This window comes from Rhinoderma darwinii, chromosome 5 (assembly GCF_050947455.1).
Source record: "Rhinoderma darwinii isolate aRhiDar2 chromosome 5, aRhiDar2.hap1, whole genome shotgun sequence".
In the NCBI taxonomy this organism is placed as follows: Eukaryota; Metazoa; Chordata; class Amphibia; order Anura; family Rhinodermatidae; genus Rhinoderma; species Rhinoderma darwinii.
Genome location: NC_134691.1, coordinates 149,445,422 through 149,470,375, shown reverse-complemented (window position 1 = coordinate 149,470,375; position 24,954 = coordinate 149,445,422). Strand labels below are relative to the sequence as shown.

At 41.3% G+C, this 24,954-nt stretch overlaps 1 protein-coding gene across 2 annotated transcripts in view; it reads right to left on the bottom strand.

Moving 5' to 3' along the window:
• Positions 1-24,710, bottom strand: part of ADTRP (androgen dependent TFPI regulating protein) — a 57,252-nt gene extending 32,542 nt beyond the window's left edge. For both annotated transcript variants that reach the window (XM_075828425.1, XM_075828427.1), the window contains exons 1-3: positions 24,490-24,710; positions 22,997-23,131; positions 14,741-14,842 (exon numbers count right to left, since the gene is read on the bottom strand). In XM_075828425.1, coding sequence (XP_075684540.1) covers positions 14,741-14,842; positions 22,997-23,131; positions 24,490-24,642 — 390 coding nt within the window. In that variant the 5' untranslated portion in view covers positions 24,643-24,710. The remainder of the gene's footprint in view (positions 1-14,740; positions 14,843-22,996; positions 23,132-24,489) is intronic.
• Positions 24,711-24,954: the final 244 nt, after the last annotated feature.

Below are 24,954 nucleotides of genomic sequence, written 5' to 3'. Positions count from 1 at the left end.
GGCTACAGGGTAGCCTGTGCGGAATTGCACTTTGGTGCCCCCCACTCCATTTATCATTGTTATGTATTGTGGGCATTTGGTGCTTTTGTTTGTGCGAAAAACGCATAAAAAATGCTTGGTTTAAGCGTCCAATTGACATCATGGTATAGCGCGTCGTTAGTGCATAAGACACATTTTGTTTAAAAATGTGTCGCGTATAAAAAAAGAAGCGTCAGATCAATTCTTTGGCACTTAAACGTGCTGAAAATGCACCAAAAACGCGCTTATTTTCTATAGTCAATGGGAGTTTTGATTGAACGGCAAAAAAACACGCTGAAGTCGGGCAAAAAACGCGATGAATACGCGTCAAAAGCGCCTGTCGTTTAAAAGAAACTTTACAAAATCACTAGTGTTTTTAACACGTTTACACATTGTTGTTTTTAGCACAGTGTGAACAGGGCCTACGTTTTGTTAAGGCTGTTTTCACATTACGTCCTGTCTGTCCATTTATCATATGCGGCGGAAAAGCTCCTGGCGCATACATTAAATGGACTCAAAAACGTGCAGTATAATTATTTTTTACTGGACGCCACTAAATAAAATAGCGCAGTCCCACCCGAACTGAGGCTTTCTTAACCTCAATCAGGTGTATGGGACTGGTGTATGGGACTGTTTACCATACGTTATGGGAGCTTTGCTAGTGCATACATTACATGGATGGGGAGGATGTAATGTGAAATTGCCTTTAGGCTGAGTTCACACGGGGCAGATACGCTGCGTAAAAGAATGCATTGTATCTGCCCTGTGCGCCGCAGGGAATTTCGGGTGAAAAACCGCACCAAACTGTGGGCCAGTTTCTCGCCTGGAATGTCCGCTGCGAAAAACTGCAGCACTTAGCGAGCCTGCTTGCAGGCCGGCCTCCTGGGATGACCTCTCATCCCAGGAGACCGCGGCAGCAGCGGTCACATGGGATGAAGCGTCATCCCAGGAGACCGGCTCTCTGACATCATCCAGGCCGGCCTCCTGGGATGACGTTTCATCCATGTGACCGCCGCTACAGCCTGTGATTGGCTGCAGCAGTCACATGAGATGAAGCGTCAGCCCAGGAGGATGAAACACAGATTCCTAGGTAAGTATAATATATTGTTTGTTTTCTGAGTTGTGTTTTTTGCAGCGAGATCGCTGCGAACCCGCCGCAAAAAATGCAACAACTGCTTTTTGTTGCGGAATTTACCTCCCCATTGAATACAATGGAGAAAACCCGCAACAAATAAGGCGCGTTTACGCAAATACAATTGACATTCTGCGGAATAAAACTCTGCACCGCAGGTCAGTTTTTTACGGTCAGTATTTACGCAGCGTGTGGATGAGATTTGTTTTATATCATCCACTTTGCTGCTACTGTATTTGCTGCAGATTTTCTGCAACTAATTCCGTTGCGGAAAATCTGCAGTATTTACGCAACGTGTGAACTGGCCCTTACTCCGTTTTCTCAAAGGCTATCTTTTGTATAACAGAAAAAGATATTAAAACTTGTCCACGTGGGCAATGTTGGTACTTTTTATTACTTCTTATTTAACTCACAGTGAAGGCCGTAAAAAAAAAGTCAAAACCGCTGATTTTTGTTCACATTAGCTCTAAAAAACAAATTTAACAAAAAATTATCATAAAGTTACATGTACCAAAATATTGTACCAATAAAAGCTACAGCTCGTCCCACAAAAAATAAGCCCTCACACAGCTTAGACAAAAATATAAAAAAAGTTATGTCTCTCCAATTGTGGTAAAACAAAACTTTTTTTTTTTTTAACACATAGTTTTCTTTGTAAAAGTAGTAAAATATAAAAAAAACTATATAAATTTGGTATCACCGTAATCATTCTGAGCCGCAGAATAAAGTTAAGTTGTCGTTTTTACTGCAAGATGAAAGCCGTAAAATCTAAACCCTAAGAACTATGGAGGAATCACAGTTTTTTCCAATTTCAGCCCACGAAGAATTTTTTTCAGTTTCCCAGTACATTATATGGTACTTTAAATGGTGCCAATAGAAACTGCAACTCATGCCGCAAAAAATAAGCCCTAACACAACCCTATTGACGGAAAAATAAAAAAAAGTTATGGCTCTAGGAATGCGGGTAGTGAAAAACGAAAATGAAAAAGCAAAAAATGTTTCAGTCCTGAAAGGGTTAAAATAAGAAAGCAGCCCATACTTACCTCTCTCTTTCCAGACGTTCCTGAGTTGGGGGCTCCCGTCAGCTCTGTTCTCTGTTTGTATACAGATCGGCTGCAGTGGTGGCATCACGTCGACAGTACATCACGGCTGCAGCTGCCCTGTATACAAACAGTGAACAGAGGTGACAGGAGCCCCCAGCGCAGGAACGTCTGGGAAGAGAGAGGTAAGTATAAGTTCTTTTTTATTTTAACTTCTCCTCTACTGCTTCAACAGAATGTGTACAGGGTCTAAAAAAGGCAACAAATGGTAAATGTGCACTATGGAGCAACTGAATAATGTGCCCATCTGCCATTTATTACCAGTGTCGTTCAGTGCCTCCTTGATGCATATTTGCCATTTACTGCCCCTTTAGCACCCTTTGTCACAGAACAATAAATAGGCAATAAATGACAAATGGGCATCGAAGGGGCAATGAACAATACACTAAAGGGGCAAAAAGTGGCAAATGGGCACCAAGATGGCACTGAATGCTCTGCCCATTTGCCATTTTTGGACCCCCATCAGTGCCCCCATACAACCAAAGCCCACAGTCTGACTGACCTGCTGGGATTCTTACAGTGCACTGTGCCCACTGAGGCTGCAGGAGCTGAGCCCTGAGGAAATAGCGGTTCATGCCAGAGCAGGAACACATGGTAAGATAGTCTCCTCCCTGTCTTGCGTCCTGAGTGATGTCATCACGCCTGATCATCACTCAGGAAGTAAGACGAGGAGGGACATGCGGGGCATATTCACCCGCTGGCGCCCCCCTAACAGCGTGGCGGGCGACGCCCTGTCGCACGTAGCTTTAGGCCGGCCATGGGCTTAACTACAGGGCCCAGCAGACAGAATCACACATGGTTTGATCCTGTCTGCTGGCCCCTGTATCTAAACCAACCACATGGTAGGCTTAGACACATGGCACATGTGTGATCCTGTATCCTAGCCTACCACATGATAGGCTTAGATACAAGCCTCCAACAGACAGTAATCTAATACTGTATACGATTACTGTCTGCTGGATCCTATATCTAAGCCTACCTTGTGGTAGGCTTAGATACAGGGTCCAACAGACAGTATCACACATTGGCCCTGTATCTAAGCCTACCATGTGTTACTAAGGCTGGATTCACACGAGCGTGTTCAGTCCGTGATATACGGTCTGCAGGTCGGCCGCATGTGTTCAGTACGGGACAGTAGTTCCGTAGAAAGGCAGGGACTCCTAGCATCAAAGATAACGATGATGCTAGGAGCCCAGCTCCCTGCAGTGTGCTCAGTCCGGGAAATGCGACCGACCTGCGGACCGTATATAACGGACTGAACACGCTCGTGTGAATCCGGCCTAATGATTTTTTTTTCGTGTTTGTGTTTTTTTTTACAGGTTTGGACGTTGGACTATGTCGGATTCAAGGACTACTTAGATGACGGCTTTTTTATTATTAATAAAATGGTTAACAAGGGCCTTGTTTTGTTTTTTTATTTCAATAAAATATTTTTTTCTATGTCTCTGTATTTTTTTTAAACTTTATTACTACCACCTTAGTAATGGCCGCTGGCTGATTTACAGTGTCCGTTACTGAGACGGGGCTTAGTGTCAGCTGGTGCAGAGGCTAACACTAACTCCCATTAATAACCTGGTTCCCACCGCCACCAGGGATGCGTGCTGGGAAGAGTCGGGTACAATCCAGTACCCGACCATCAGCAGCGATGGCCGGGCACAGGGGCGGCCGCAGGCTGGTATTATCAGGCTGGGACAGACTAAACACAGTGGTCCTTCCCACCCTGGTAATGCTAGGCCCCACGTCATTCAAAAAAATAATAATAATAACAATAATTATTGGAAGAAACTATGTGGGGTTCCCCCATTTTTCATAACCAGCCAGATACAACAAAGCAGGAGCAGGCTAGCATTACTAGGGTGGGAAGGGCCACTGTTTCTGGCCTTTCCCAGCCTGATAATACCAGCCTGCAGCCACCCCTGTGCCCGACCATCACTAAAGATGGTCAGGTACTGGATCACACATGGCTCTTCCAAGTACCCCTGGTGGCGGTAGGTAGCGGTGTAATAATGGGGATTAGCACTAGCCTTTTCCCTGTCAATCAGCCAGCGGCCATTACTAAGCCGGTAGTAATAAAGTTTCAAATAATACAAGGACTTATTTTATGATATTTTATTGAAATAAAAAAGCCCCACAAGACTTTCGTTAACAATTTTATTGAGAATAAAAAAAATGCCGACCTCGAATCCAAAGTAGTCCAACAACCGAACCTGTAAAAAACCACAAACACACAAAAATAAGTAACACATAAAAAAGCAAAACAACTATTATTCTTACATTCCCTGGGTCCAGTGCTGGAGCCGCAATGCAAGCGATCTGGGTCCTATATCTAATCCTATCATGTGTGATCCGTTCTGTTGAGTCACTGTATCCAATCCAATCATGTGTGATAGGGTCTGCTGGGCCACTGTATACATATACACTTTTTTTTTGGGGGGGGTATATGTATTGGGGCTATTTCCCCTGACCTTAGTGACGCCCCTGGCAGCTAGTGCTGCATTGTTGGGTCACTTAGGAGACCCAGCGATGCAGCTGAAAACTGCGGGCTGTCGACCATGAGAAGAAGTTTGGGGGGGACCAAGAAGAACTTTTGCATCGGGACCCATCAGCCTTTATCTACGCCCCTGGGCACACGAATCAGCAAAAAAAACAAAAACGGATGTGTGCATGGCCCCATAGAAATAAATGAGTCAGTGTACTATCCATTAAAGAACAGATAGCACACTGAAGAAAATAACTGATTTGTGCATGAGCCCTAACACCAGCAAACAAGAAAGAAATGTGATTAAACAGTCAGAAAATCCCCAGCTACTGTATATTACACCACTTATTATGATCTGGCCAAGAATAGCAGAACATATATGGTGTTCCAGGTCCTGAATTTTCCTGAAAGACCTATTAACCTAGAATAGAACACATATATGTTTCTCCTCACTTTACTTTTAATTAATTTAAAGGGTTTATCCACTATTGAACATAATTTGACCATATATATATATATATATATATATATATACCCCATAATACCTTATAATAACAAAGTGAAAAAAGAATGTTAGTAATCTCTGCTAATTTATTGAAAAGGAAAAATTTAAATATTGCATTGACATAAGTATTCAGACCCAGTACTCACTACTTAATTGAAGAACCATTGGCAGCGATAACAGCCTCCAGTCTTCTTAGGTATGATGCCACAAAGTTTGCACACGTGGATTTGGGGATTTTCTGCCATTCTGCTCTGCAGCTACTCTAAAGCTCTGTCATGTTGGATGGGGACCCTCGGTGGACTGCCATTTTCAGGTCTCTTCAGAGATGTTCGATAGGGTTCATGTCAGGGCTCTGGCTGGGCCACTCAAGGACATTCACAGAATTGTCCCTAAGCCACTCCTGTGTTGTCTTGGCTGTGTGCTTAGGGTCATTGTCTTGTTGGAAGGTGAACATTCGGCCCAGTGTGAGGTCCAGAGCACTATGGATCTGGTTTTCATTAAGAATATCTCTGTGTCTGGTAAACGCTATAAATAGACAGGCCTCCCCTCCAGGACACAAACTCACAACCCCAGTGAAAACTACTCTGAAGGTCTGGCAAAGATCTTCATTGCTCTTTGACTCAGAAGAGGTGTCCTGGTCACCTAGAACGCCACTCTGGTATAACCCACTTCTGCCGCAGTTGAGGGGTCTCCCTAACCCTAGTGAGTGGGCTACCCTGGGTATATTTACCTTAGAGGATGTAGTAGAGGATGATAAAATAGCTACTTTTGCACAAACTTGGGTCCAAACACCAGATCCCGACTCATCTCAGGTTCCGCTATTTCCAGCTTAGACATGCCCTCTGGTCGCAGTTTGCAGGATATAATATCAGGCTATGTACATCCCCGGTGGAGGATTGGGTGACATAGGAGACATTGTCTAAACCATTGTCCACACTTTATAGGCAGTTGTTAACAGTATCTTTTTAAAAACTCTCCAGACGATCATAAGGAAATGCTATCTGTTTTAACAGGTCCCTTAATATCTACAAAGGACCAACTTATACAATTGAAATTTTTCCACCAAATTTATTACACCTCTTCCAAATTATTTAGAATGGGACGTATACCTACTCTTGTCTGTCCACGGTGCCACAGAGCTGAGGGCTCCTTCCTACACATGCTGGGATTGTCCGATTATAAATACTTTCTGGGATGAGGTATTAGAATTTCTTGGACTTAAAGTAGGACTCCCTCGTATACTTGAGCCCAGAATGTCTCTCATGACACTCCTATTTTTCTATACTAAAAACACTATTGTAACGGCTCCCGCGCCTTTCCCTGCTGCTTCTGCGGCCTCTGCTCCGGTTCCTGTATCCTCCATTCCCTAATTTTTGTCCGGAGCTCCACTCGCCCGATCCGGACACTCTGCAGGCTCTGAGCGTCGTCAGGTAACTGCATCTCTCACCTCCCTCCATGGCCGCCATCCACGATATGCGGCTGCAGCCACTAGAGGGCGCGCGTGCGCTGACTCTTCCCTTTTTAAAGGGCCAGCGCGTGCCAAAATCCTAAGACTTCCTATCTAAGGATCTTCCCCCCTCAGATCCTTGTTTGTTCAACCAAGTTATCCCTGTGAGCTTCCCTGTACCCAGTTTCCCTGTTACCTTGCCTTCTGCCTTTGGCTGGATTTCCCGTTGTGACATCTGCCTGAACTTGTACTATCCTTGCCTGCCGCCTGCCTTGACCTATTGCTATCCATACCCGTTATGACGTCTGCTGCCTGTCCTGACTTCTGGCCTATTCATTTGACTGCCTCTAAACCTGCTGTGCCAAGCGTTGCCCTAGGTTAACAAGCACCATCTCCCAGACGACACAGAGGATCCACAAACAAACCAGTGAGAACCGTTATAACTATACTCCTGAATTGGAAACATCCAAAGTTTCCTACGTTGTCAGCATGGATCACTCTGGTTAATTCTATGAATGAAGCACATGGGTGCCCTGACAAATTTCTGAAAGCGTGGAACTCTTAGAAAGCCAACCCTCATACTAGCTTATAGTTTGCTATTGCTCAGATTGCTTGGTTCTGGAACTGGCTGACGTCTCTCTACGGTCCCCCGTTCCTCTATTAACTGCTGCTATTGACTGGTCCTCACCAAATTTTTTTCTTACATTTTCTTCTGATGAGGAAAGGCTGTTTGTTCAGTTTTTATTTTTTTATTATATTCTTAGGGTATGTGCACACACAAAATTAAAAACGTCAGAAAATACGGAGCTGTTTTCAAGGGAAAACAGCTCCTGACTTTAAGCCATTTTTTAGCAACTCGCGTTTTTTACGTACGTTTTTGGAGCTGTTTTTCTATAGAGTCAATGAAAAATGTCTCCAAAAATGGCTCAAGAAGTTACATGCACTACTTTTTCGCAGGCGTTTTTTACACGGCCATTTTGAAAAAAGGCCACGTAAAAAACGCCCCATCGGAACAGAACACCATATTTCCCATTGAAATCAATGGGCAGATGTTTGTAGGCGTTCTGCTACCTATTTTTCAGACATTTTTCAGGACGTTTACTTTTATACTTCCCCATTTTGTACCGCGGTTTGATATGAGGTCTTAATAAAGTTACCTTTAAAATAAAAAAAGAATATCTTTGTACTTAGCCCCACTCATCTTTCCCTCAACCCTGACCAGTCTTCCTGTCCCAGCCGCTGAAAAACATCCCCACAGCCTGATGCTGCCACCACCATACTTCACTGTAGGGATGGTATTGGGCAGGTGATGAGCAGTGCCTAGTTTCCTCCAGACATGATGCTTAGAATTGAGGTAAAAAATGTTCAATCTTGGTTTCATCAGACCACAGAATCTTGTTTCTCAGTCTGAGAGTCCTTTAGGTGTTTTTGTGAAAACACCAGGCGGTCCTTCGTGGCTTCTTTCTGGCCGCCCTGCCCAGATTGGTAGAGTGCTGCAGTGATAGTTGACCTTCTGGAAGTTTCTCCCATCTGCAAACAGGACCTTTGGAGCTCAGCCAGAGTGACCATTGGGTTATTGGTCACCTCTATTACCAAGCCTCTTCTCCCCCGATTACTTCGTTTGGTGGGGTGGCCAGCTCTCGGAATAGTCCTGGTTGTTCCAAACTTCTTACATTTAAGAATTATGGAGGCTGCTGTGCTATTGGGAACTTTCAGTGTGGCAGAATTTTGTTAGTACGCTTCTCCATATCTATTCCTCCACACAATCCTCTGGGCTATACAGGCAGTTCTTTCCTCCTCACAGCTTGGCTTGAGACCTTATATAGACAGGGGTGTGTCTTTCCAAATCATGTCCAATCAAATTAATTTACCACAGGTGGACTCCAATCAAGATGTATAAACATTTATTTTTAATAAATATGCATACATTTCTGAAATTCTAAAAGGGTCTGAATACATTCCGAATGCACTGTATATATATTGAATATAGATATAGGTATATACGGAACATTACAGTAAAAAAACAATTCTGTCAAATTGAAACAGAATCCAACAGAAAAAAAACCTCTGCATAACTCCAGAGGTACTGAGGTAGAGCAGGGCCCAAAAAACAGTTGTGCACATGAGCCCATAGTCATTAGATTCGAAATAGTAACTGTCCGAATTTTAAATACCATATATGCATTTTTGACATTTGAAAGTGTTGTAGTTAATATCCTCAAAATGTCACAGAGTATAATAATCAATGGTCAACCATGCAGCCTTTGGAAAAATCCAAGTGGAGCTGTCCTAGTGCAGCTGCCACTATGTTATAGCTATTGCCAGTGGTCACATCAGCCAAACCACCATCAATAACACATTGATGGCATATGCTAGCAATATCTCATCAATTTTTTTAACATTTCTCACCTTTCCTCATATCCTTTCCTCATATCCTGAGATTTGTGGCGCGAGATGAGTAGCTTTGAAAAAAAACATGATTTTGCGATATTCTGTCACGAGACGTATATTCTCTGTGTGTGCATGTGTTGCCACTTAGTGGTTGTGATGTGAATTGCAGCCCGTCAAGGGTTTTGCTAGCATGTCGCGACATTGTATTGAATTAGTTTCATGAGAAATTGATGGCCTTGACCAAATTCAAGCAGAGGTAAGGGCAGACACATCTGTACGTTTGCGGTAGGTTCCTATGTAGGGCTCGGATGGAAATGTACAGTACTGTGCAAAAGTTTTAGGCAGTTGTGGAAAAATGCTACAATGTAAGTATGCTTTCAAAAATAGAAGTGTTAATAGTTTTTTTTAATATACAAAATACAAAGTAAATAAACAGAAGAGAAATCTAAATCAAATCAATATTTGGTGTGACCACCTTTGCATTCAAAACAGCATAAATTCTTCTAAGTAAACTTGCACAAAGTCATGGATTTTGTAGGATTATAGTCAAGTGTATGAGTAACCAATTATATCAAACAGGCGATGATGATCATCATTTTCATATGTAGGTTGAAACACAGTCATTAACTGTAACAAAAACAGCTGTGTAGGAGACTTAAAACTGGGTGAGGAACAGCCAAATTCTGCTACAAACGTGAGGTTATGGAAGACAGTTTCATGTCACAGGTCCACCATGGAAAGAGTGAGCACAGCAGCAAGACACAAGGTAGTTATACTGCATCAGCAAGGCCTCTCCCAGTTTCAGGACCGTTGACACAGTGGTCAGCCAAGGAACCTTAGTGCAGCAGATCAAAGATACATCATGCTTGTTTCCCTTCAAAATCGTAAGATGTCCAGCAGTGCCATCAGCTCAGAACTGGCAGAAACCAGTGGGACCCAGGTACACACATCTACTGTTCGGAGAAGTCTGACCAGAAGTGGTCTTCATGGAAGAATTGCCGCCAAAAAGCAATACCTTCGACATGGAAACAAGACCAAGCAACTCAACTATGCATGAAAACATAGGAACTGGGGTGCAGAAAAATGGCAGGAGGTGCTCTGGACTAATGAGTCCACAATTTTAAATATTTGGCTGTAACAGAGGGCAGTTTGTTCACAGAAGGGCTGAAGAGCGGTACAATAATGAGTGTCTGCAGGCAACAGTGAAGCATGGTGGAGGTTCCCTACAAGTTTGGGGCTGCATTTCAGCAAATAGATTTGGGGATTTGGTCAGGATTATTTGTGTCCTTAATGCTGGGAAATATAGGCAGATACTTAAGCAATACCATAAGGGAGGCGTCCAATTGGCTCCAAATTTATTCTTCAACAGCACAACAACCCCAAACATACAGCCAATGTCATCAAGAACTATCTTCAGTGTAAAGAAGTACAAGGAGCCCTGAAAGTGATGATATGGCCCCCACAGAGTCTGTCTGGGATTACATAAATAGACAGAAGGATTTGAGGAAGAATACATCCAGGCAAGATCTACGGTTAGTTCTCCAAGATGTTTGGAACAACCTCCCTGCCGAGTCCCTTCAAAAACTATTTGCAACTGTATCTAGAAGAATTGATGCTGTTTTAAAATCAAAGAGCTGTCACACCAAATATTGATTTGATTTAGATTTCTCTTCTGTTCATTCACTTTGAATTTTGTTAATTGATAAAAAAAACAAAACCTAACACTTCTATTTTTGAGAACATTCTTACTTTGCAGCATTTTTACACAACTGCCTAAAATTTGTGCACAGTACTGTATATGTTGCACAATAAAGCCAACGCTCCATTATTTGAAGTGTATAGATGAGTATATAAATACAAAGTCCCAATGATCTTTGCTCTTCCACTCTCTGATTATTCACAGCCTTAGAAAACTGTACTTTATCTAGCATTTGCACAGTAGTACTTATTCACTTGAATAGATTTTTCTAAATGTCACAATATGGAGATATAGCTGTAGAAAAGGCACTCTCATTTGTCTGGGTAATAGATATTTATTTAAAAGATAGACACAAGAACTCTCCATTAAAACTGAAATCCTGGATTTGTGTCAGTGTTTATCTAGTGAGGAGGAATTAGAGAGATTGAAGTTAAAATTACATGTGCATTAAGATGTAACTTCTGGTTTCATTTATTTCCGTTAAAGAACCTACATTTCTCACAATGCAGATGACAATATCTGCACTTTTGTGAAATTATGAATCACAAAATCTGTACACCCATAATGTTTCTTTGTTAATTTTACTGTGTTTATATCTTCTTTTCTACCAAATGGATTTTAAGCTGCAAACCCCTTTCACAGTCTTTGGAAATACGCATACAAGGAAAGTGGGAACAGTAAAATCTCACATCCAGGGCCTAAAGAGCACCTATCACCTGGATAAGTGTATGGATTTTACTCGAAAAATCTTTAGCTAGCATAAAAATAAATAATTATCACATATGTATATATATATATATATTTGGCAAGGACATGGTCTCCGAGACACAGTTAGCTCCGCCCACAGCCCAACCTGCAAGAAGCCTGTGAGGAAGGAGATGTGAGTGCTCAGTCTGTCTGTTGTTTGTGCCTCTATTTGTCTGTGTGTCACTGTGTTTGTGTGTGTAAGTTCCAGTATATGTGTCTTTGTGTGTGTGTATTTGTGTGTCTAAGTGCCTATATATGTATCTATATGTGTATATATTTCTGTGTGTGCATCTACTACATTATCTGTACTCAGAATTATCACTGTGTTATCTGTGGTGTTACATAGGACTGCAGGTAACATCTACATTATCTGTACTCAAAGAGTTACCACTGTGTGTTATCTGTGGTGTTACATAGGACTGCAGGTAACATATACATTATCTGTACTCAGAGAGTTATCACTGTGTAAGGCCTCGTTCACATCTGCGTCAGGGCTCCGTTCCGACGTTCCGTCGGAGCGTTCCGTCAGAACGGAGCCCTGACTGACACAAACTGAAACCATAGGTTTCCGTTTCCATCACCATTGATTTCAATGGTGACAGATCCGGTGCAATAGTTTCCGTTTGTCTCCGTTGTGCAAGGGCTCCGTCGTTTTGACAGGATGAATACCGTAGTCGATTATGTTTTGCATCCGTTTCGTTTCCATGTCTGATTTAAAAATGGATGATTTTAATTTGTACATTTTCTGCCACACGCGTCCTTCTGTAGATAATGCCACACCCTGCCCTCTCTAGATAATGCCACACACTGCCCTCTGTAGATAATGCCACACACTGCCCTCTGTAGATACTGCCACAGCCCCCTGTAGGTAATGCCACACAGCACCCCTTGTAGGTAGTGCCACACAGCCCCACTTGTAGGTAGTGCCACACAGACCCTCTTGTAGGTAGTGCCACATAAACCCCCTTGTAGGTAATGCCACACAGCCCCCCTGTAGCTAATTCTACACAGCACCCTTGTACATAGCCACCCCCCCCCCCCCACACTTTCCTGTAGGGGACAGCTCCAGGAGAAGTCCCTGACTTCACTGTCCATATATGGACAGTGAAGTCAGGGACTTCTCTTGGATGGGAATCACCGGCCACAGCGCCGGGGATTCCGCTACAGAAGTTCCTGACATCACTGTCCATATATGGACAGTGAAGGCAGGGACTTATCCTGGAGCGGAGTCATCGCCACAGTACCGGGGATTCCGCTTCAGAAGTCCCTGACGTCATTGTGTCCATATATGGACAGTGAAGTCAGGGACTTCTCCAGGAGCGGAATCCCCGGCAACAGCTTTGGCTGATTCAGGGAGCTCCTACAGGGAGCAGCAAAATACCCTCCTCCTCCTTGCATGCACTTTGCACGGTGAGGAGGAGAAGAAAGTGAGCGAGCGTCAGAATGCACGGCTGTCACTCACATCACACCCAAATGACAGCCATGCTTTATATGGCCCCGTAGACTAAGGGAGCCGTGCGGCCGGGAGAGCGGGCCGTCAAAAAATTGGTGGTGTGAATAGCTCAATTTGGGGTTTATCGTTATTACTGCGACCGTGAGACGGCCATTCAAAGAACGGCCGTCACACGGCCAAGAATCCCTGTAGTGTGAATAGGGCCTAACACTACTACATTATCTGTACTCAGAGAGTTATCACTGTGTTATCTGTGTCGTTACATAGGACTGCAGGTAACATCTACTACATTATAGGCTAACAAACGGAAAGAGGTCCATGTCCTTTACCCTGGGTGAATAATCTATTATTCAGCAAACGCTTCCGCATTTTTCTTAGGTTTAAAATTGGTAATTTGGTTTTAAAATACATTTATATTCTTTTATAATATTTTTTACAAATACTTATCATCATTCCTTTTGCTAGCAAACCCGTGTAATGGGCTTTCTATACTAGTGTAAATATAAGTAGTTAAAAAAATTATGAAAAATGTAAAATAAAAATGGGCTATTTTGCATATAAGGCAGGGCCCCATGTAAGCTTTTCTAGGGGTACAGGCGGCTACATTAGATAGATTATCCTGCTACTTTCTGACTTTCCAGGTATGGGACGTCAGCATGTAAGGAGTCAGAACACATTCCTTTTAAAATTTAGAATTTATTAGAATTCTACAAATGAAAATAAGAAAAAGCATCCTAATGATGCATTCTAAGGCCTCATGCACATGACCGTAGCCATGTGCACGGCCGTGATTTTCGGGTCGGCCAGCCACGGAGTGTCAGCCGTAATAAGGCTTGCCCGTTCTTTCTGTGGCCTGGGATCGGGGGCCATGCATGGACCGTGGAAACCACGTTCGTGTGCATGGCCCCATAGGAATGAATGGGGCTGCAATTCTCCCGTGGATTTTCGGGGGAATTGCGGTCGCAAAAGCACGTTCGTGTGCATGGGGCCTAAAGTATGAAATTACAAAAGAACCAGTGAGGACAAAGGAAAAATTAAAGGGTAATTAAACTTTCAAAAAACTTCTAGTTTTGATCAGTGGGGGTCTGAGCACTAAGACCCCCACCAATCGCTAAAACGAAGCAGCAGAATTGCTCGAATGAGCGCTGAGGTGCTTCGTTTCTGATTGGCTTTTCTAGTAAAGCTGAGCAATTGGTGTACCGGCTCAATAGAAAGTCTATGAGCCCGTACACCAATTTCTCAAATTTCCGAGAAAAGCCAATCAGAAACTAAGCGGCTCTGCGCTCACCCTTGCGCTTCTTCCGATTTATTTTAGCAATCAGTTGGGGTCTTAGACCCCCGCCGAGCAAAACGTCTGACATGTCACTATGACATGTCAGAAATTTTTGGAAAGTTTAGTTACCCTTTAAAGCAGATTTGTTGCAGAAATTTCTGTGACTGAAAATGTTTACTATATTTCTGAATGGGAATGTATCTGCGGCATATGCGTGGATTTCTACAAACCCCATTCAGATGAATGGAACAGTCATAGAAAATTCTGCAACAAATCTGCTGCATGTGAATATACCCCAATACATTAGTGCAGTTTGTGTACCCATATAGAACGTTATATTGGTACCATATTTTCATGTGTATTAGTCAGGTGAGAACCAAGAGGATTGTAAGACCCAACATTATAAATCCAACCCTAGTTATTCTACATCTTGAACTAGATCTTGAGTTTCCCTTAGTGTTGAAGGTGTTGAATGTGTTGCATTTCTGTTACTTACCACAGCATGATTAAGCCATTGTGGAATGACTTTATCCAAACCTTCAGGGTAAACCAATTGTCTGTCATAGGAATACAATGCCCAGAAGGATAGAAACACAAACTGTTAAAGAAGAGGAATATTGAAAGGGTTTACAACAATACAATTTCAATCTTTTTTTATAAGTCATGAGTATTTACTTTACATACCTTAGAACAGTGGTCTCCAACCTGTGTCTCTTTGTTTGCACAATACGGATGCTGAGCATTGTAGTTTTGCAACAGAGAAGAGATACAGGTTGGAGAGTTTTTTTTATATCATGTTTTGGACAGTTATGAGAATGTCTAAAACTATACCCTTCTATTGCCAACCCACATCTTTTTACCTCTTGGTGTATTTTTGGTGGAGCAGGGATATTGATCTTTTTGAGTCCAATGGAATCGGCCTGTCCAAACATCTAACAATGTATCCTTTTATTGGAGTGTTCTTGATTCATTATTATTTTTATATATATATATATATATACACTGTGTTCCAAATTATTATGCACATTGGATTTAAGTGTCATAAACATTTAATTATTAGTTTTTCAATTAAACTCATGGATGGTATTGTGTCTTAGGGCTCTTTGGATCATTGTAATCAATCTCAGACACCTGTGATAATTAGTTTGCCAGGTGTGCCCAATCAAAGGAAAACTACTTAAGAAGGACGTTCCACATTATTAAGCAGGCCATAGGTTTCAAGCAATATGGGAAAGAAAAAGGATCTCTCTGCTGCCGAAAAGCGTGAAATCGTGCAATACCTTGGACAAGGTATAAAAACATTGGATATTTAAAGAAAACGTAAGCGTGATCATCGTACTGTGAAAAGATTTGTGGCTGATTCAGAGCACAGACAGGTTCGTTCAGATAAAGGCATAATGAGGAAGGTTTCTGCCAGACAAATGAATAGGATTAGGAGAGCAGCTGCTAAAATGCCATTGCAAAGCAGCAAACAGGTATTTGAAGCCGCTGGTGCCTCTGGAGTCCCGCGAACCTCAAGGTGTAGGATCCTCCAGAGGTTTGCAAGTGTGCATAAAGCTATTATTCGGCCACCCCTAAACCATGCTCACAAGCAGAAACGGTTGCAGTGGGCTCAGAAATACATGAAGACTAATTTTCAAACCGTGTTGTTTACTGATGAGTGTCGTGCAACCCTGGATGGTCCAGATGGATGGCGTAGTGGATGGTTGGTGAATGGCCACCATGTCCCAACAAGGCTGCGTCGTCAGCAAGGAGGTGGCGGAGTCATGTTTTGGGCTGGAATCATGGGGAGAGACCTGGTAGGCCCCTTTAGGGTCCCTGACGGTGTGAAAATTACCTCGGCAAAGTACGTAGAGTTTATGACTGACCACTTTCTTCCGTGGTACAAAAAGAAGAACCGTGCCTTCCGTAACAAAATTATCTTCATGCATGACAATGCACCATCTCATGCTGCAAAGAATACCTCTGTGTCATTGGTTGCTATGGTATAAAAGGGGAGAAACTCATGGTGTGGCCCCCATGTTCCCCTGACCGCAACCCTATTGAGAACCTTTGGAGCATCCTCAAGCAAAATATCTATGAGGGTGGGAGGCAGTTCACATCAAAACAGAAGCTTTGGGAGGCTATTCTGACATCCTGCAAAGATATTCAAGCAGAAACTGTCCAAATACTCACAAATTCAATGGATGCAAGAATTGTGAAGGTGATATCAAAGAAGGGGTCCTATGTTAACATGTAACTTGGCCTGCTAAGATTTTCTTTGATTGAAAGAGCTTTTGATTCCTGTAAATATGATGCTGCAAATTCAACAAATTACCATTTTAGTTCTCTTTACAACCTTTAAAATGTTTTGATCTCTGTTGTGCATAATAATTTGAAACAGTGCATTTTGAGTTTTTTATTCTAAAAAAAAAATCTGTTATCATTAGGAGATTTGTTCAATAAAATTCGCATTATACTCCAACGATTGATAGCTTGAAGATTATACTAACTGTCATTTGCATCGATTATTTAGGAAAATCAGCGAAAAATAACATTTGCATAATAATTTGGAATGCAGTGTATATACAGTGAAGGAAATAAGTATTTGATCCCTTGCTGATTTTGTAAGTTTGCCCACTGTCAAAGACATGAACAGTCTAGAATTTTTAGGCTAGGTTAATTTTATCAGTGAGAGATAGATTATATATTTTAAAAAAAAAAGAAAATCACATAGTCAAAATTATATATATTTATTTGCATTGTGCACAGAGAAATAAATATTTGATCCCCTACCAACCATTAAGAGTTCAGCCTCCTCCAGACCAGTTACACGCTCCAAATCAACTTGGTGCCTGCATTCAAGACAGTTGTCTTAAATGGTCACCTGTATAAAAGACTCCTGTCCACAGACTCAATTAATCAGTCTGACTCTAACCTCTACAACGTGGGCAAGACCAAAGAGCTTTCTAAGGATGTCAGGGACAAGATCATAGACCTGCACAAGGCTGGAATGGGCTACAAAACCATAAGTAAGACGCTGGGTGAGAAGGAGACAACTGTTGGTGCAATAGTAAGAAAATGGAAGACATACAAAATGACTGTCAATCGACATCGATCTGGGGCTCCATGCAAAATCTCACCTCGTGGGGTATCCTTGATCCTGAGGAAGGTGTGAGCTCAGCCGAAAACTACACGGGGGGAACTTGTTAATGATCTCAAGGCAGCTGGGACCACAGTCACCAAGAAAACCATTGGTAACACATTACGCCGTAATGGATTAAAATCCTGCAGTGCCCGCAGGGTCCCCCTGCTCAAGAAGGCACATGTACAGGGCCGTCTGAAGTTTGCAAATGAACATCTGGATGATTCTGAGAGTGATTGGGAGAAGTTGCTGTGGTCAGATGAGACTAAAATTGAGCTCTTTGGCATTAACTCAACTCGCCGTGTTTGGAGTAAGAGAAATGCTGCCTATGACCCAAAGAACACCGTCCCCACTGTCAAGCATGGAGGTGGAAACATTATGTTTTGGGGGTGTTTCTCTGCTAAGGGCACAGGACTACTTCACCGCATCAATGGGAGAATGGATGGAGCCATGTACCGTCAAATCCTGAGTGACAACCTCCTTCTCTCCACCAGGACATTAAAAATGGCTCGTGGCTGGGTCTTCCAGCACGACAATGACCCGAAACATACAGCCAAGGCAACAAAGGAGTGGCTCAAAAAGAAGCACATTAAGGTCATGGAGTGGCCTAGCCAGTCTCCAGACCTTAATCCCATCGAAAACTTATGGAGGGAACTGAAGATCCGAGTTGCCAAGCGACAGCCTCGAAATCGTAATGATTTACAGATGATCTGCAAAGAGGAGTGGGCCAAAATTCCATCTAACATGTGTGCAAACCTCATCATCAACTACAAAAAACGTCTGACTGCTGTGCTTGCTAACAAGGGTTTTTCCACCAAGTATTAAGTCTTGTTTGCCAAAGGGATCAAATACTTGATTCTCTGTGCACAATGCAAATAAATATATATAATTTTGACAATGTGATTTTCTGTTTTTTTTTAAATATAATCTATCTCTCACTGGTAAAATTAACCTAGCCTAAAAATTCTGGACTGTTCATGTCTTTGACAGTGGGCAAACTTACAAAATCAGCAAAGGATCAAATACTTATTTCCTTAGTATATAAAAATGTTATGTTTTTTTTTTACCTAAATCTGCGCTTGTGGCATGTGCCTCACCATGCCCCCACCTAGATATGTCCTTGAATAAAATGTATCATCCAACTAAAGGCCAAAAATATATCAGGCTTCTATACTTGTGACTGCATGCACAAAATGGGGAAGATTTATTATGCTTGCTGGGCCTTGGTTCTGACTAATCATGCGTCTGTTTGTGTGGCGCACATTATTTGCATGTCATTTATTATTTGCGTGCGCCTGAAAAAATTTATTATTCTGTGCCACACTCAACACCGTAGTTAGAATTTGTAGATAATAGATGTGACTTTGGCTTGTTCTAGTTTGTGACAAGCTTTGGAATTTTTTTTAGACTTTTTATGCCGCAAATATTTTTTGCAAACTAAACCAGCTCCAAGCTAGACAGAAGTGTCTAAAGATGCGCCAAATTTATCATTCAGCATGAGCCACTGTGATAAACTTAGTGCAACTAGTCTAATTCTAAGCTGTCTAAATTTAAGGCACTATCAGTAATTCTGCCCCAGCATATCTAGTTAAATGTCCATGTAGTAAAAAGCATATATTTCGGTCAGATATCAAGACTGATTATGAAACAACTCAATGAGCCTTGTATATTGGTCCATGCTAAGTATGTGGTTGAGGTGTGGTAACAGGTGACGTTATCTTTGTAGTATATGATACTCTTAGGCTCTGTTTACATCTGCATTGGAGGCTTTACGTCATATTTAAAAAATAGCACAGCATGCAGCGCCATTTTATCCGGCCAAATGACAGGAACTATGACGGAACCCATTAAACTCAAAGGGTTCTATCGGGTGCCATTGGTATCCGTCATTTGACAGATCCAATGCTTTCATTATTTTGTTATTCTGTTTCTATGACGTAACGGAAGAACAAAAATATTGAGCACGTGTGTGAACAGAGCTTTAAAGACTTACATCGTCACGCATGAGGAAGCGGGTGGCGCTCCATGAAATGTTGCGTGACGAAGTGCTCTGTCGTCAGAGACCTCAGGATTTTTCATATCTTTTATGAAAAATGCATAGATTGTGGATTAAATAATTAAAGTGGATATTGTTCCAGATGTGTTACTGAAGTGTGAGTAGTCACTTTATTTACTGTATAAAGGAATCCCGATAAGAAACATGTATAAGGAGAGTTGGAGTTTATTGGCATCAGGCTAGGGCTCAATTACTGTGTTTGAATTTGAGGAGTCAGTGTGTAGTTTATTATTTTTGAAGTGTTTTGTAATCTACCCACTGTCTAAGTCTCTACATTAGCGCCATCACCAGGTGAGCATTTCATCTCTACATCACTTATTTTTACCGTATGTAGGTAATGCCCTATGGTTGCGCTGGTTTGTATTCTATTTTTCTTCTAGTGAAACTTAACGCCTCTTATGCTATATTCCGTATATGAACTATAAGCATTTATTATTACATATTATTTGATATGGAGGATATATATTACTCTAAGTGGCATCAAATTCAGCCACTTTTCTTGAAACCTAATACATTTGGTGGTGTCCATTTTTTTTTTTTTGTCAACTGGGATTTTGTTTTACCTAACAGAATCATTGTTTTTTTTCCCCACAAATGTACTTTCATTTAATTCGATTTTTATTAGTTTATATTGTACCAATGTATTGACCAGTGCTCTACACCCATATTGGCCCATGGGGCTCACAATCTAATTTCAAACATGCACAAATTGACTATTAGGTCAACTGCTCATAGTGCTGTAAGGGTATCACTAAATTAGGTAAATGGGGGGAGAAAGAGGATGCGTCATGTCCAAGAATCTACACCCGTCTAGCGAATATACACAGAACGATAATTGTTAACAACACAACTAAAAAATAAGATTGCTAACATTTATCGTTATGTCCATTTTACTAAAACGATCAGTTCTGACTGATGGAAATGTATTAGGGTATGTGCACATGGTAGCAAGCTTTTACGTCTGAAAAGACAGACTGTTTTCAGGAGAAAACAGCTGCCTCGTTTCAGACGTAAATGCTCCTCCTCGCATTTTGCGAGGCTTCTCTGACAGCCGTAAATTTTGAGCTGTGCTTCATTGAGTTCAATGAAGAACGGCTCAAATTACATCTGAAAGAAGTGCCCTGCACTTCTTTTGACGAGGCTGTATTTTTACGCGTCGTCGTTGGACAGCTGTCAAACGACGACGCGTAAATGACAGGTTGTCTGCACAGTACGTCGGCAAACCCATTCAGATGAATGGGCAGATGTTTGCCGACGTATTGTAGCCCTATTTTCATACGTAAAACGAGGCTTAATACGCCTCGTTTACGTCTGAAAATAGGTTGTGTGAACCCAGCCTTAGATTAATAGATAATGCCAGATTCAGGTCTTGCTTGAAATTTTTTATTACTGACTAAACAGTATGAGAGTAGCATTTCATCCGCTTTTGTATGAGAAAATGCAGTGATATTTCATACTATGGCTTTCTTAATAATTTTAACCCTTCATATAGCTATTTGTAGTACTGTGCTATACTTGTGCATTCTCCAGCTTATGTAAATAGTGTGGTTTTAATGTGCAATGTAGAGGCCCCCTTCAATGGTTTGTCCTGCCTACTCAATGATGCCATGATCCCCAAACACCTCCTTGTGGCACATGTCTCCACTGTACACACGTGAACTGAGAACTGGGATGCTATGTTAAATGCGTTACAGTATTAAACCAAATTATTTGCATTGTTCTCAGTCCATAAAAGTTTACTTGCTCTTTTTAAGAAAATATATATATATATACAGTATCTGGCCAAAAATATGTGGACAACTAACTATCACACCTATATGAGCTTGTGGAACATACCATTTCTAAACCATGGGTGCTATTATAAAGTGGGGCCCCTTTTTTGCGGGTATAACATTACCCTTCACTGGAAATAAGAGGAATAGCACAAACTCTAAAAAACAGTCTAAGACGATTATCCCATCTCTACTAAATTTTACAAACACTATACATTCCGGTAGGTAGCATTTTCCTGCCATCTGCCAAAACCAGATTCGTCCATCAGATTGGCAGATAGTGAAATGTAATTCATCACTACGGAGAACACGTTTCCACTGCTCAAGAGTCCTATACACTGCTCCAGCCTACACTTGGCAGTGCGTATGCTGAGCTAAGGCTTGTGTGCAGATTCTTGAACAAGGAAAAACATTTTATGAAGTTCCGAATGCACAGTTTTTATGTTGATGTCACTTTCAGAGGCAGTTTGGTACTCTGTAGTGAATGATGCAACAAAGGGTAGATCATTTTTACTCGCCTCCTGCGTCAGCACTCGGCAGCCCCGCTCTGTTAATGTATGTAGTCTACCATTTCATGGCTGAGCTGCTGTTACCCCTAGAGGCTTTCACTTTACAATAATAGCACATACAGTTGACCATGACAGATCTAGCAGATCATAAATTTAACAAACTAACTTGTGGAAAAGTTGGCATCCTATAAAAGTGCCATTTGAAGTCACCGAGCTCTTCAGTAAAACCCATACTACTAGCAATGTTTGTCTATGGAGATTGCACGGCTGGTTACTTGATTTTATGCAACCGTTTGCAATGGCTACGGCTGAAATACTTGAACATAATTCTTAAGAGCAGTGTCCACATATCTTTGCCCATATAATTTTTTAATATGTTAGTTATGTAATATTAAGTAGCCTGTGTGCGCTGGTGCAAGTCTGTGCGTTTTTATGTGCTCTGTCTTTAGTCATTTCACGGGAAAACTTCAGTAGTAATCCATAGCTTCAAGTATGAGGCCTTAAATGAGCACTGTCATTTCAACAAACTTTGCATAAATGAATAGTACAGGCGATCATAAGAAACTTTGTAATATGTCTTATCAGAATAATATCAGTAGCCTCTTTCTGCTCTTATCTGGCTGTTTTCCTGCTCCCCCTCCATCTGTTAAACTGAATTCCACTCTTATAATTCAGCTCTATCCGTCTCGAGTCAGACTGCAGTTCACTTGTATCAGATTACACATGTCTATGGAAGCCTATGGAGAGATGGGAGGGGGGAAGAGTGAGCAGGAATTACAGGAGATAAGAGCGGAACAGACAGGCATACAAACTTTGTATCACAACCAAAGTACTTTATTCACATCAATACAGGTCAATACTTTCAAATCAAATACTTTCACATCAAATACTTCTCTACATATATCCTGCATGATCCTTGAGCTGTTTCTGAGTGAGATAGAAGGTTATGGAGCAGATTCTCCTCTTCTTACTGCGTGTAGTGTATGGTTGCTAGTCTCCACCCCCCACCCCGAAATCAGAGAGAAATGCAAACGACAGATATAGCATGCAAAGACAAAAACTGCTAAAAAAATTAAAATCAAATTCATATAATGGCCAGAAATAGTGCCACTACTCATGTACACACATGGGAGCTTATCCTGAAAAGTCAAATGAAACCACAGGTACCCTTTAAACAAGCAAGACGTTCTCAATGACAAACCAACATATCAATATAGAAGCCCTGGTAGCTACATTATGATTTGCACTGATGCTAATCCCAAGAGGGGATCACTTTATATTTCAAACTTACAGTTGCTGCTGGAAAAGCCAGAACCGAGAAAAGAAGGTCTCTGCAATATATAATACACTTTACTAATTTAATCCCTCTTATTGGAAGAAGCAGATCCGTCAGAAAAGTGACAGCATAGAATAAAGTCTGTAAAACCTATAAAAGAAATAATAATATCTTACTAGTATAAGACAAAACATTACGGAAATGTTTATAAAATAGTAAATATTCGATTTTTTTCAAAAACATTTGTGTTACTTAACGGACAAATTATTAGTCAGTGATCTATTTTTACAAATGAGTGGAACTGAGTTACAGTATAAGGGTATGTTCACACGTAGAAAAAGAAGTTGAAAATTTCGGCTCTATTTTCAAAGGAAAACAGCCTCTTATTTCAAGGCATTTTTGAAGCCGAAAATTAAGCTTCTTTTATTTGTAGCTTCTTTTGAGGCTTTATTTTTAGGTGTTTTAAGTGTTTTTTTGAGGCGTTTTTGATGGTGTCAATGGAAAATCAGCTCCAAAAATGCCTCAAGAAGTGACATGCCACTTCTTTTTATGAGGCTTCTTTTTACGAGGTGTATTTTTTTATTTCAGCAGTGTAAAAATACACCTCATGTGAACAGCACAGTGTATTTCCCATTGAAACCAATGGGAAGCTGTAGGCGTTTTGCTGGTGTCTATTTAGGCATATTTCAAGGCGTTTACGCTCAGAAATACGCCTGAAAAAACGTATCCTAAAACAAACATTGATGTCACTTAGTTTCTGTTTGGCTTTCTCCGAAAAGCTGATGTATCGGAGTACGGGCTCATAGACTTTCTATTGAGTTCGTACTCCGATACAGTGATTTCCGGAGAAAGTCGAACATACACGATGCGGCTGCAGTTTCATTTTAGTGATTGGTGTGGGTCTCAGTGTTTGGACCCCCACCAATCTCAACTTCTGACAAGTCAATATGACATGCAAGAAGTTTGTCAAACGTTTAGTTACCCTTTAATATAGGTGAAAAGGAATACAAATTTGCATATTTCTGAACATGTCTTAGGAAACTTCATAAAATTGTTGTACGAAACGCACGCGATATACATGTTATTGCCTGCTGCACATTAAAATTGTAGGGATTTTTGGAGTAATATGTTGATAAACAATCAGTTCATATATATCTGAGAACTGTATTGTTAGAAAATTCCTGATATATGTCCCTTCACTTTATGAGAGGAAGTATTTCAGTATTATAGGGAAGAGCAGTTGCAGGGCATTCATGACTCCTGTATTTTGTTAATGGAGGTAGCAGGGGACATACTGCGGAAGCCCCTGAGCTGTCTCCATTCACTGAATATTCTGTATTCCGTGGTCCCCGGTGGCCACTACTAGTAAAGTAATAAGTATATATTAGTTAATAGCTGATATAACATACAAGGCAAGGTTTACGTAAATCCATGAATTGACCATATGAAACAGACAAAAGTACATTCAGTTTGGAAATAAAAATATTTTAATGAACGGTAATACTTACCACATTAAGTACTGTTAAGTATTTCCACTGCCCACCGTACAAAAAGACTCCGGCCGGCTGTTCTGTTGAACTAACAGTTAAAAGAGAGTATGTGAGAAAAAAGTACCAGATAAAAACCGAGCAGTGGTACAGAAGGAGAGCAGTGGTGGCCATGATCCAGCAATCGAATAGAGCGGCCTAGTGACTACTCTACAGCTGTCCCTTGAGCTCCTCTTGCTGTACTTGTCTCTAGGAAACTGCTGAGGAATACTGAGCTTTGTTCTGATGAAGAAATCGGATTTGGAACAAATTGTTTCGCCTGCGCTGGTTAACAGCACCCAAGAAAGTTAAGTTCAGTCTGAGGATTTTAAAGCTTCATGTAAGATCAGAGAAGATTAAAGTTATGTAATTGTATCTGAAACAAATGAGATCTTTGTTATTTGGAGTCTGTTACGTGAAAAGGAACATTTTTGATCATTCCTATCA